The 13,271-nt window shown below is 37.4% G+C and overlaps 1 protein-coding gene across 1 annotated transcript in view; it reads right to left on the bottom strand.

The window, feature by feature from the left end:
* The window catches only part of SCAPER (S-phase cyclin A associated protein in the ER), a 580,407-nt gene that overhangs the window by 428,007 nt on the left and 139,129 nt on the right, over positions 1-13,271 (bottom strand). Inside the window, exons 6-7 of the mRNA XM_053594624.1 lie at positions 5,585-5,685; positions 942-1,058 (exon numbers count right to left, since the gene is read on the bottom strand). Of these exons, the coding sequence (XP_053450599.1) occupies positions 942-1,058; positions 5,585-5,685 (218 nt within the window). The remainder of the gene's footprint in view (positions 1-941; positions 1,059-5,584; positions 5,686-13,271) is intronic.

The raw sequence follows: 13,271 nt of genomic DNA, 5'->3' as shown, positions 1-13,271 counted from the left end.
TACAGTTATGATTTAATAAAAAAATTAAAAAAAAAAAAAATAAAGATCATTACAATCCTGTGGAAAAAAAAAAAAATAACACAACACATGATATATATTTAGATCTTATGTTGCAAAAGAAATTGCCACTTCATGTCATAAAATATTTAGCATGAAATTGCTAATGAGTTTTGGTCTTTGGATAACTAATCATGTTTGAATATATTACATTTCCTAAAAACTAAACTTTAATGTTTAAGGGTTATTTTTAACTTTTTTTCAGACATACTCACAATTTCAAATTCATACACAATGCAGGAAGACAGGTCATGTGGTCAATCCAACTATTCCCCTCTAGCTTGGAACTTGTCAGGAAAAATGTACCAAGAATGCTACACCCTGAGATAAGGAGGAACTGTCCAGAACATCTTTGTCCTCATACCCCTAGCATAGAATGTTCGGAAACACTTGAACTCAGAAATCTAAATGACATCCAGTGTATAAAATCCAGAGCAAAGTATTTTGTAGGTCTTTTGGCTACCTTGAGACTCTATCCATCTGGTTATCTTTCTTGAACCTTGGGGGACCAGCTTTCCATGGATTCTAGGCTTCTACTGACTATTGCTGCCTGTTTGTGAGCAGCAACATTGCTTTACTTGACTTGCTGTACAAGTCAGAGTATGTCTCACCAGACTCATACGCTGGGAACTGGGTTGATGCAAAACCTCCTAAAAGGTCTAGAAACTTAGCAGAAATTGGCGAGGCATTCAGAGTCCTTCCCCGAGATTGCTGAACCATGCACAGTGTTCCCCTCTCAGTGGTTGTTATCATGTGCACAGTATTCTGCTTAACATAAATACAGAAACTTTTGCAGTGGATATCAGTTTTATACTACTATATTATCCACAGAAAATAGTTTAATGTAATACAAGCCTTAGTAAGCTTTTTTAAGTTCATCTCACCCAAAATTTAAGCTTCGTCGAGCATTTGATGTTACAGTTATTCTATCTGTTGATGGACTTGGAATCACATGACGTCCTGGGGACATCTTCTTTACTTCCCATGCCAAAGATGTTGGTCTGTCAATTAAAGACATGTACCAGATTAAATTAACAGAGAAACAGAAAGACCTAATCTTTTCTCTTAGTTTTTAGAGAGTGAAAACATAGGTCACAAATTTTCCCCACAGCATTGCTTACCAAAAAATTACCATCTCATCAGATGAAGCAAGGTCAAGGATTTTCTCCCCAAAGCAATAAAGCATCAGAACCCTACTTATCTCAAAAGGATCATGGAGTTACACAGACATAGATAAACCACTTACAATTTACAAACCTCCACATGACCAGCTAAAAAACATTAAAAAGGCAATGATACTAATTTATTCTACTTGTGTCTGATGTTCTGGGAAAGTTTGTGAAACAAAATACAGAAAAACATTAAGTCTCCTTCCTATACCACTCAATCACCCTTAAGAGAAGATGCATAAAGAGTTCGTTCCACTGGGAAAACTAAGAACTGTAACTTCTATTCACCTTCTCAACTGGCTCACAACCAACCAGCTAACAGGGTATACAATATGCCTTCATCAGATCCCTATCACTCCCCTGGGTTTCCCTGCATCTTACTCTCCATTTCCCTTCAACTTTGCCAACAGTTGGTATCTTGTATTAAAAATTTCATTGGAAAGTGGTATTTCATTGTCTTTGTTTTTAAAATTATATATGTTTATTATCATTACCAGTGAGAAACTGAATGTTTTTACCAACAAAGTAAATTTCTTCTTTTGGGATTAACATGTTGGTATCTTTGGCCCATTTTTTTTCTACTAGTATATACATCATTTTCTGATTAATTTGCAATAGTTTGCCCCTACTATTATGGCTAGAAATCCATTGGCACTGGTGATGCAACTATTTTGCTTTTATTTTTTTATTAATATTAAATCATAGCTGTATACTTTAATGTGATCATGGAGTACCATACATTGGTTTTATAAACAGTTTGACACATTTTCATCACACTGGTTAATATAACCTTCCTGGCATTTTCTTAGTTATTGTGTTAAGACAATTATATTCTACATTTACTAAGTTTCACATGTACCCTTGTAGGATACACGGTAGGTGTAATCCCACCTATCATCCTCCCTCCATCCATCCTCCCCCCTCCCTCCCCTCCCTCTCCCCATTCTCCATATTCTTAGGTTATAACTGGGTTATAGCTTTCATATGAAAGCCAAAATTTAGTTTCATAGTAGGGCTGAGTACATTGGATACTTTTTCTTCCATTCTTCAGATACTTTACTAAGAAGAATATGTTCCAGCTCCATCCATGTAAACATGAAAGAGGTAAAGTCTCCATCTTTCTTTAAGGCTGCATAATATTCCATGGTGTACATATACCACAATTTATTAATCCATTCGTGGATCGATGGGCACTTGGGCTTTTTCCATGAAACAGCAATTGTTAATTGGGCTGCAATAAACAACTATTTTGCTTTTAATTTAACTCTTTATTTTTTATACAAAAAGGCTTATTTCCTTTCTATTGAATCAATATTAAATCAATATTTTTTCCTTTATGGTATCTGTCTTTGTCTAAGAGAGAGAGTCTATATTTTCTCCTATAAAATATATAATTTCAGTTCTTACATTTAAATACCAAGTCTAGTTGAAATGAATTTTGATTTATAATTTGAAAAATGTAAGAGGATAATACTATCTCAGAGAATTTAAGGTTGCTTTACACATCTGGCAGCTGCCTCATGAGACAAAGAGAAATACTGATAATTGGTTAAGGTAAAAAGAAAAGCCTCAAATACCTTTTTAAACCATGATCTCAAGGCAGAGATGGCAACTACTCTGTTAAGCTGGATTTAACTTCTGAATCTTTCTCAATACAATTCTCAATGCAGCCACCACTAGAAGACTGGATTTTGGCGGCACCCATAGTTCAGTGGGTAGGGCACCAGCCACATACACCAAGGCTGGCAGGTTCAAACCCAGCCCAGGCCAGCTAAAACAACAATGACAACTGCAACCACAACAACAAATAGCCAGGCATTGTGGCAGGCACCTGTAGTCCCAGCTACTTGGGAGGCTGAGGCAACAGAATCACTTAAACCCAAGAGTTTGAGGTTGCTGTGAGCTGTGATGTCACGGCCCGCTACCCAGGGCAACAGCTTGAGACTCTGTCTCAAAAAAAAAAAAAAAAGACTGGATTTTGAAAGCATTGAAAAATAATTAAGTTACCTTTTTTAATACATCAGTGTTTACATTATATACTATTTTTGGATATAAGAAACAAACTCAATTAAGTTAAATAAAAAAAATGAAAAGAAAAAAATAAAGATTTACTATCAGGATTTAAACTGTGCAAGGTCAAGGACTTCCAAAGGGGTGGGAGTGAGAAGGAACTAGTAGATTAGAATCAAGGCTCTTAAAGATTAGACCTGGTATGGGCTTTAAAACAACACCCTTAAGCTCTCAAAGACACAAGATTTATCTCATCTCTGTTTCTCTCTGTGAATCTACTCCATTTTTTTCCAACCTCCTTTCCTCTGCCTATCTTCACATGAACAACATAGCCATAAGTTCCAAATCAGTATGATGATCCCTTAGCTTAGTTCAACCCAATGAAGGAAAGCACACCCACAGATCCAATCACCTATTATTACCAAGGTACAGGAGTAAAATTGCTTGACACAAAGATATAATAGTTTCCCTAGATTTGGTTTCCTAGGGCTCAACCCTCCTGGACCGGTCTCTCGATATTCCTTCACTCTCCTGGTTCCTTTATAAGGCTGATACATTAATATGAGACAAGAGGCCTTCTAAAGCCACTAAACAAGGTTAATTCCCAGGCAAAGAGCATAGGCCTATTCTCTCTGGGTAAAAAAGGCATCTTTGTATTTCCATGTGACTTGACCCAGTGCACAAGGGTTCAGGTATTACTTGTAAGTCAAAACTAAACTAAATAATAAACTTCTTTTGCCTTTGTATATAACCAATGTAATACTAAGACCAGCTGATTATCCATCTCTAGAATATTTCTCAACTCTCCCTACTACTACTATTCATCATCTCTAACTATACTGCTGCACCTCAACCTTTCCACACTGCAGTCAAAATGATCCTGCAGAAATACAAATCAAGTATGTCACTTCCTTACTTTAAGACGCTGTATCGGCTCAAAATAAACTCTGAATTCTTTGTCATGTCTACAGATGTCTACATAATGTGATTCTAGTCTACCCTCTCTAGGCTCAGCTCATGATTCTCTTCCCCTTGTTCTTTTCACTCCTGTCCTACTAACCTCTAAATTCCTTGACTATGTTGTGTTCTCTTCTACCTCCAGGGTATCACACAAACTGTTACCTCTACTTAGAATTACTCTTTCCCTTTGGCTAGCCAACTTCTACTTGATGATTCTGTCTCAATTTCAGTGTCAGTTCCTTAGAGAAGCCTTGCCGGACTTAGCAACCAGTTGATGGTACTTTTTCTCATATTCGCAGAGTACACAGTATTTCTTCTTAGCGACATTTTGCACACATGTACTTCCTGCTAGAAATGCACTTAGTCCACTCAGGTTGCTGTAACAAGATTCCTTCAACTTGGTAATTTATGAAAAATAGAAATTTATTTCTTATAGCTCTAGAGTCTTGAGAAGACCCAGATCAAAGTGTCAGCAGATTCAATGCCTGGTAAAGGCCCCATTCCTCACAGACAGCATCTTCTAGCTGTATCCTCACATAATAGAAGAGGAAAAAAGCTCCCACCTCTTTTTAAAAGGTCCCTAATCCATTATGAGGGCTCCACACTTATGACTTTATCACCCTCCTAAAGGCCTTACCTCTTAATACTATCACACTGGTTATTAAGTTTAACATATGAATGTGGGGGAGATGAACTCAGACCACAACGTGCACTATATGCTTCATTGAGGACAGGGACTGTGTCTGTCCCCCTTACCACAAAAGTCCTACAGCCTGTCACACAGGACTCAGATATTGTGTGCTGACTCCAAATGAATCTTTCTAAAGAAACTGAACTCGTATTAGTCTCCTAATCAAAAATTAATTTTTCCTCTTTGCCTACTGTATTAAGAAAAAATACTGTACCTTTCTCTGCATTACTTTCACTTCAAACATGCCCTTCATTTTCAGAGCTGTTTTAGTTTATTCCTTTCATCTGAAAAGACTAACCACTTGGTAAAATCCAACACATCCTTTAAAGACTTCTTCTGCATCCTCCATGAAGTCTTTCCTGGATCTGTCCTCCAAAAGAGATGCTCTTCTCTGAATAAGCGTAATTGTTTTTATACCAATACATTTTGTATTAAAATGTATTATCCTTAGGATACAAATTCCATGAGAGTAGTAACTGTGTCATATTCAGCTATTAAATTTCTGAATAAAGTGATAATACCCAATAATACCCATTGATAAATACCCAATAAATATTTGTTATTGAACTGAATGAGAAATGCAGCACCCAATGTTTAAAGTTTTGTAAGTTTCAAATCAATCAGAAGTTAAGTACATTATCAATCTCATTGATTATTACTGAGGGCTGCTATAAACATTAACTCTGTAGCTCATTACCTGCTGTGAGCATCTGTCTTCTCCAGCTTTTCTTGAAGTTGGATCCAGTCAATCAACGCTTTGAAATCTCTCACATAGTTATCCAGCATCATTAGCACCTCCTAATTTAAACAAACAAAAAAGATTACATAGCATTCCAAGAATATGAAGTTTTAAGAAGAAACTATTACAATGAAGGACCCAGGAATTAATAATTTTTACTTTATACTCCCCATTGAAGAAATCAGCATAACCTACTGATCTAGTTTTTGTTTCTTGTAGGTTTTGTTTTTTTTTAATTTTCAATGTTTGGTAAGATATTGAGAAATAATACGTTAAGAGCCTAAGGACTAAGAAATGGTATTGATATTCCTTCTCAAGACCTCCTCAAACAGCCATCCTTTCAATATCTTTTATTGTGAAGTTTAATATATAAAAAAGTACACAAAACATCAATCTAAAGACAAATTATTGCAAAACAAAGACCCATATAAACACTACTCATGATAAAAACTAACAATGCCAGTCTACAAGTTCCTCAGCATCCACATCCACACCCAATCCTGAATACTGTCTTGTCTTCTGTTTAATTTTGCCAGATTTTGAAATGCATATAAATGAGCTCATATAATATTTATTATTTTATGGCTTATTTTGTACCTTTATTTACTAGTTCATCAATATTGAAAAGTATACCTGCTATTCAATTTTTGTCATTGTCCAAGGTCAATGCTGAACTATATTCTGTTTAAATATTTACTCTTCCTAACTACCACCTAACAGTTTTTACTGATAGATATTTGTATATGTGTATTTTACTATTTATTTATCTGACCTGCTGTTGATGAACATTTGAATGGTTTCCAAGTTTTGGAAATTACACCTTATATTCTGTTATCCACGCATAAGTCTTCTGCTCCTATGTATGAATTTCTGGTGACTATGAGCCCAGAAGTGAAACGCTAAGTCACAAGTTAAGAATATGCTTCACTTTAGTTCAGAAAGTCAAACTGTTTCAACATGATTGCCACTCCCACCAGAGGTGGATGTGACTTCTCCCTGTTCCAAATCTTTATCTTTTTTTTTTTTTTTTTTGAGACAGAGTCTCAAGCTGTCACCTTGGGTAGAGTGCTATGGCGTCCCAGCTCACAGCAACCTCAAATTCTTGGGCTTAAGCGATTCTCTGGCCTCAGCCCCCCCCCAAGTAGCTGGGACTACAGGTGCCCGCCACAATGTCCAGCTATTTTTTATTGTTGCAGTTGTCATTGTTGTTTTAGCTGGACTGGGCCAGGTTCAAACCCTCAAGCCTCAGTGTATATAGCCTGCACCCTACCCACTAAGCTACGGGTGCTCCCTGCTGTTCCAAATCTTTACCAATTCGTGGTATTGTCCATTTTCAGTGTTTTTTTTTTTTCTTTTTTTTTTTGGAGACAAAGTCTTACTTTGTCTGCACAGAGACATTGTTCCTGAAAAGGAATCCACACAGAGTCCCACAGGCATCCAAGCCTTGAGCAGCTGGTGCCTGGCACCACTCTCAAAGCCTAGATGCCAGGGAAGTATGGGTAAACATGCAGCTACTGCACAGATCGCAGGAAAGAGAGAGGAGCCCAGATACTCCCAGGCACACCTAGGAAACTCTCTACCGCCCTGCTCAACTACAGGTGAGAAAGATGTGTGCAGACAGTATTTTCAACTTTTCTCACCCATTCTGCCTGCTTGGGCAGGGCCCCAGACTTTCTCATCACAGGTCCAAAACACAATTTTGTTTGACACAAGGAAGTGCCCCACCTTCAGGCTGAGTATGGGCTTAACGTAGCTATAGCCCCCGCCCAGCTGAAGAAGAGAAGGGGAGTCTAAGCTCTCCTAGCTATTTCTAGGACAATTCCCACTGCCCTACTATAAGCTGCAGTAAGACCAAAATGCAAGCAGATGGCACTCTACCAGCATTTTGTCCATACTGTTTGCCTAGAAGACTCCTACCATCTCTGGTCACAGGCCTGCTATGGCATCATTTTGAGAATTTAAAGCTGGACATCCCAGGAAGGTACATGGAGACAGAAACTTCCCTTACTTCAACCACACAATGCTGCAGATGTAGCCACCTCTGCTACCAAGCATGAGCTCTTGGTGTGGGTGAGCTGCAGGAAAATCAGTCCTTAGCTTGCAGGGAGGGATACACCCCCAATAATGCTATGCTCATCATGCCCAGTTCTGCAAACAGGTTCTCCCAACACCCTCAAAAGATCACACTAACTCTCCAACCATGGATCCGATCAAAAGGAAAGTTTGTAAATGTCAGATATGGAATTCAAACTATAGATCACAAGTAATCTCAATGGGATTGATGAGAAAGTTAAAGATCAACACAAAGAAACCAAAAGAATAATTCAGGACATGAATTTTTAAAAATCATTAATAAGAAAAATTTTAAAAACATAACAGAACTTCTAGAAATGAAAGTCATTGAGGGAATTTCAAAATACAGTGGAAGGTCTTAATAAGAAACTAAACCAAACAGAATTTCAGAGCTTAAAGACAAGGATTTCAAATTAACCCAATTAATTAAAACTAAAGCAAAACAAAAATTAAGAGAAATGAACAAAATCTCCAAGAAATATGGGATTATGTACAACATAAAAACATAAGAATCATAGCTATCTCCGAGAAAGAAGAAGGAAAAGCAAAAAGCATGGAAAACCTATCTCAGGGAATATTAAAGGAAAACTTCCCTGGTCTATCTAAACATTCAGATACAAGGTCAACAAACTCTTGGAAGATTTACTACAAATGGGACATTACCAAGGTACATACTCCTCAGTCTGGCCAAAAGCAGAATGAAGGAGAAAATCCTACAAGAGTGAGACAGAAGCTTCAAGTAACTAACGAAGATAAACCCATCAGACTAACAGCAAACTTCTAAACAGAAGTCTCAAAAGACAGATGAGATTTGGTCCCATCATTAGTCTTCTTAAACAAAGTAACTGTCAGCCAAGAGTTTTGTTATCCTGCAAAATGAAGTTTCATGAACAATGGAGAAATAAAGTCTTTCCCAGACAAGCAAACGCTAAGGGAATTTGTCACCAATGATCAGCCAGATGAGAAATGCTTACAAGTACTTTAAATACAAAAAAAGCCAATACTCACTAGTATAAAAACAATCAAAAGTGAAAACTAACAGTTCTTATAAACTATAAACACAGGGAAGAATACAAAGCAACTTAGTTAACAATCAGCATCATGATTGAGACAGTGTCTCACTTGCCAATATTAAGAGTGAATGTAAGTGGGCGGCACCTGTAGCTCAAGGAGTAGGGCGCAAGCCCCATATACCAGAGGTGGCGGGTTCAAACCCGGGCCCGGCCAAAAAAAAAAAGATTGAATGTAAGTGGTGAATATAGTTTTTTGGGTGGCGCCTGTGGCTCAAGGAGTAGGGCACCGGTCCCATATGCTGGAGGTGGTGGGTTCAAACCCAGCCCCAGCCAAAAACCACAAAAAAAAAAAAAAAAAAGAAGGAAATGTCCCATTTAATACTATAGATTCGGGTGGTGCCTGTGGCTCAGTCAGTAAGGTGCTGGCCCCATATACCAAGGGTGGCGGGTTCAAACCCAGCCCCGGCTAAACTGCAACAAAAAAATAGCCGAGCATTGTGGTGGGTGCCTGTAGTCCCAGCTACTCGGGAGGCTGAGGCAAGAGAATTGCCTAAGCCCAGGAGTTAGAGGTTTCTGTGAGCTGTGTGGCGCCAAGGCATTCTACCGAGGGTGGTAAAGTGAGACTCTGTCTCTACCAAAAAATAATAATAATAATAATTAAATAAATAAATAATAAATAAATAAAACTATAGATTGATAAAATAGAAAACACAAGCAATTTGCAGTTGCTCAAAAGTCCATTTAACTGATAAAAAGTCACAAAGACTCAAAGGGGTGAAAAACTATATTCCACTAAAACTAAAACCAAAAGCAAGAAGGAGTAGCTGTTCTCATATCAGATAAAACAGAGTATAAATCAACAATAGTAAAAAAAAAAAAAAAAAAAAAAGTCAAAGATGTTCATGTTCAGGCAATGCCCCTGCCTCAGCCTCCTAACAGCTATTTTTTCTAGAGATGGTATGTCACTCTTTTTTTTATGTGTTATAAATTTCTTTTTTTATTATTATTATTAAATTATAGCTGTGTACATTAATGCAATCATGGAGCCCCATACACTGGTTTTATAAACAGTTTGACACATTTTCATCACACTGGTTAATATAACCTTCCTGGCATTTTCTTAGTTATTGTGTTAAGACAATTATATTCTACATTTACTAAGTTTCACATGTACCCTTGTAAGATGCACCGTAGGTGTAATCCCACCAATCACCCTCCCTCCGTCCATCCTCCTACCTCCCTCCCCTCCCTCTCCCCATTCCCCATATTCTTAGGCTATAACTGGGTTATAGCTGCTATATGAAAGCCATAAATTAGTTTCACAGTAGGGCAGAGTACATTGGATACTTTTTCTTCCATTCTTCAGATACTTCACTAAGAAGAATATGTTCCAGCTCCATCCATGTAAACATGAAAGAGGTAAAGTCTCCATCTTTCTTTAAGGCTGCATAATATTCCATGGTGTACATATACCACAATTTATTAATCCATTCATGGACCGATGGGCACTTGGGTCACTCTTGCTCAAACTGGTCTCAAGCTCCTGGCCTCAAGCAATCCTCCTGCCTCAGCTTCCCAAAGTGCTAAGTTCAGACCTGAGCCACCATGCCTATTTTATTCTTTTTCATACTATTTTAATGTAACTTCTTTTACTATTTCAGTTTTCAATTGTTCACTACTAGAATACAGAAATACAATTGATTGCTTTGTGCTGATCTTTCCTGGACATCCTTGCTGAATTTGTTTATTAGTGCTAATAAGAGTGTGTATGTGTGTTTAGGGTTTTCTACATAATCAATCATGTCATCTGTCAATATAGTTTTACTACTTTTTCATCTACATGCCTTCTATTATGTTTTTTTACGTAACCTAGTTGCCCTGGCTAGAGCCCCTAGTAAGTGGTTCTCAACCTGTGGGCCCCTTTGTAACAATGAAAATACATCCTGCATATCAGATATTTACATTACAATTCATAACAGTAGCAAAATTACAGTTATGAAGTAGCAACAAAAATAATTTTATGGTTGGGGGTCACCACAACATGAGGAACTATATTAAAGGGTCGTGGCATTAGGAGGCATTAATTAGGAAGGTTGAGAACCACTGCTCTGTGTGATATACAGTATAAACGGTAAGAGGAGATGTCATTGTTGTTCCCGATCTTAGAAGGGAATATTTTCAGTCTTTCATCATTAGGCATATTAACTGGGTTTATTCACACTTGGCTTTTGTCAAATGCTTATTCTGCACTGATTGAGATAATCTATGTTTTTTTACTTTCATTCTATGAATAGAGTTTATTACACTAATTGATTTTTCATATGCTCAACCACTCTCCCCAATTGGGTTGATGTATAAACCTTCTTATGTCCTACAAGCTTTTATGTGCTAGTACTCTGTTGAGAATTTTTATATTTATCTTTATAAAGGATGTAACTTTCCTAGTATTTTTTACTTCAATGTTTAGAAGAACTCACTAATGAAAACTAGTAAAGCTGGGAATTATTTGGGATGGGGGTATATTTAATAATTAATAGTTATAAAATTACATAGGTTTTCATATTATACACGTTTTCAGTTTGATTGCTTTTCTGAGAATTAATAATACCTTTCATGGCTTGGCGCCCATAGCACAGTGGTTATGGAGCCAGCCACACATACTAAGGCTGACGGGTTCAAACCTGGCCTTGGCCAGCTAAACAACAATGACAACTGCAATAAAAAATAGCTGGACATTGTGGGGGGCACCTGTAAGCCCAGCTACTTGAGAGACTAAGGCAAGAGAATCGCTTAAGTTCAAGAATTTGAGATTGCTCTGAGCTGTGATGCCATGACACTCATTGAAGGCGACATAGTGAGACTCTGTCTCAAAAAATAGTAATAATAATAATAATATCTTTCATGTAAATTTTCACATTTGGATAGGAATCCCAGTTTCTCCCTGAAGAGTGAAGGGTTTAATTTTTATTAAATTGTAACTGTCATCGGTTATTAAATCATAACATTTATGGGGGGGTACAATATGATGGCTTGATATATAATGTGAAATGCTTAAATCAAACTAATTAATATAACCATCACCTCACATATTTATTTTTTGTGGTAAGATATTTATAATATACTGGTAGTTGTTTTGAAACGTACCCTTACATTGTGCACATTAGGTGAGATTCTGACAAATACCCTCCCTTCCAGTCACGTTCCCCCATCCCTCCTCTCTCCCTCCACTCCCTTCATTCTTTCTGGACTATCTTTATCTGTCGTATGAAGGTGTGTTTATATATTGGTTTCATAATAGTATGGAGTACATTGGATACTTTTCCTTCCATTCTTGAGATACTTTACTAAGAAGAATATGTTCCAGCTCCATCCAGGTAAACATGAAAGATTGAAAGCCTTCCTCTTTTTATGGCTGCACAGTATTCCATGGTAAACATATACCACAATTTGTTTATCCATTCCTGGGTTGATGGGCATTTAAGCTGCTTCCACGGCTTGACTATCATGAATTGGGATGCAATAAACATTCTGGTGCAAATGTCTTTGTTGTAAAATGATTTTTGTTTGTCTGAGTAGATACCTAGTAATGATATTGCAGGATCAAATGGTAGCAAACTTTGAGTTCCTTGCATATTCTCCATACTTCTTTCTAAAAAGGCTGTATTAGTTTGCAGTCCCACCAGCAGTATAGAAGTGTTCCTTTCTCTCCACATCCACTCCAACATCTGCAGTTTTGAGATTTTGTAATGTGGGCTAATCTTACTGGAGTTAGATGATATCTCAAAACAGTTTTGATTTGCATTCTCTGATGATTAAAGATGATGAGCACTTTTTTTTTTTTTTGCAGTATTTTTGGCCAGGGCTGGGTTTGAACCTGCCACCTCCTGTATATGGGGCCGGCACCCAGTACTCCTTGAGCCACAGGCACCACCTGATGATGAGTATTTTTTCATGTGTTTGTTGGACATGCTAATTGTCATCATCAGACAATTTTCAGTTCAAGTCGCTTGCCCACAAAGAAATGGGGTTGTTGGCTCTTTTCTTATTAATTTGACTTCTCTTTGGATTCTAGTTATCAGATCTTTGTCAGAAACATAACCTGCAAAAATCTCCCATTCTGATGGCTGTCTGTTTTCTTCACACTGAGTGCTCTTAGCTGTGCAGAAGCTTTTTAGCTTGATCGGATCCTACTAATATATTTTTGGTGTTGCTTCAAATGCCAGGGTGGGTGGTCCTCCTCATAAAATATTTTCCCAGGCCAATATCTTCAAGCAGTTTCTCTGCACTGCCTTCTAGTATTTTTATAGTTTCATGTCTTAAGTTTAAATCTTTCATCCAGTGAGAATGAATTTTTGTTAGTGGTGAAAGGTGAGGATCCAGTTGTAGTCTTCCACAGGTCACTAGCCAGTGCTCCCATCACCATTTGTTAAATAGGGAATCTTTTCCTAATGCATGTTTTTGTTAGGTTACCAAAGATCAAATGATGGTATGTGTCTGAATTCATCTCTTGGTTCTCTATTCTGTTCCATATCTCTGCATCTCTATTTTGGTGCCAGTAG

This window comes from Nycticebus coucang, chromosome 6 (genome assembly GCF_027406575.1).
Source record: "Nycticebus coucang isolate mNycCou1 chromosome 6, mNycCou1.pri, whole genome shotgun sequence".
Lineage (NCBI taxonomy): Eukaryota > Metazoa > Chordata > Mammalia > Primates > Lorisidae > Nycticebus > Nycticebus coucang.
Note: the sequence above shows the minus strand (reverse complement) of the source record. Positions and strands in the feature narration are given on the sequence as shown.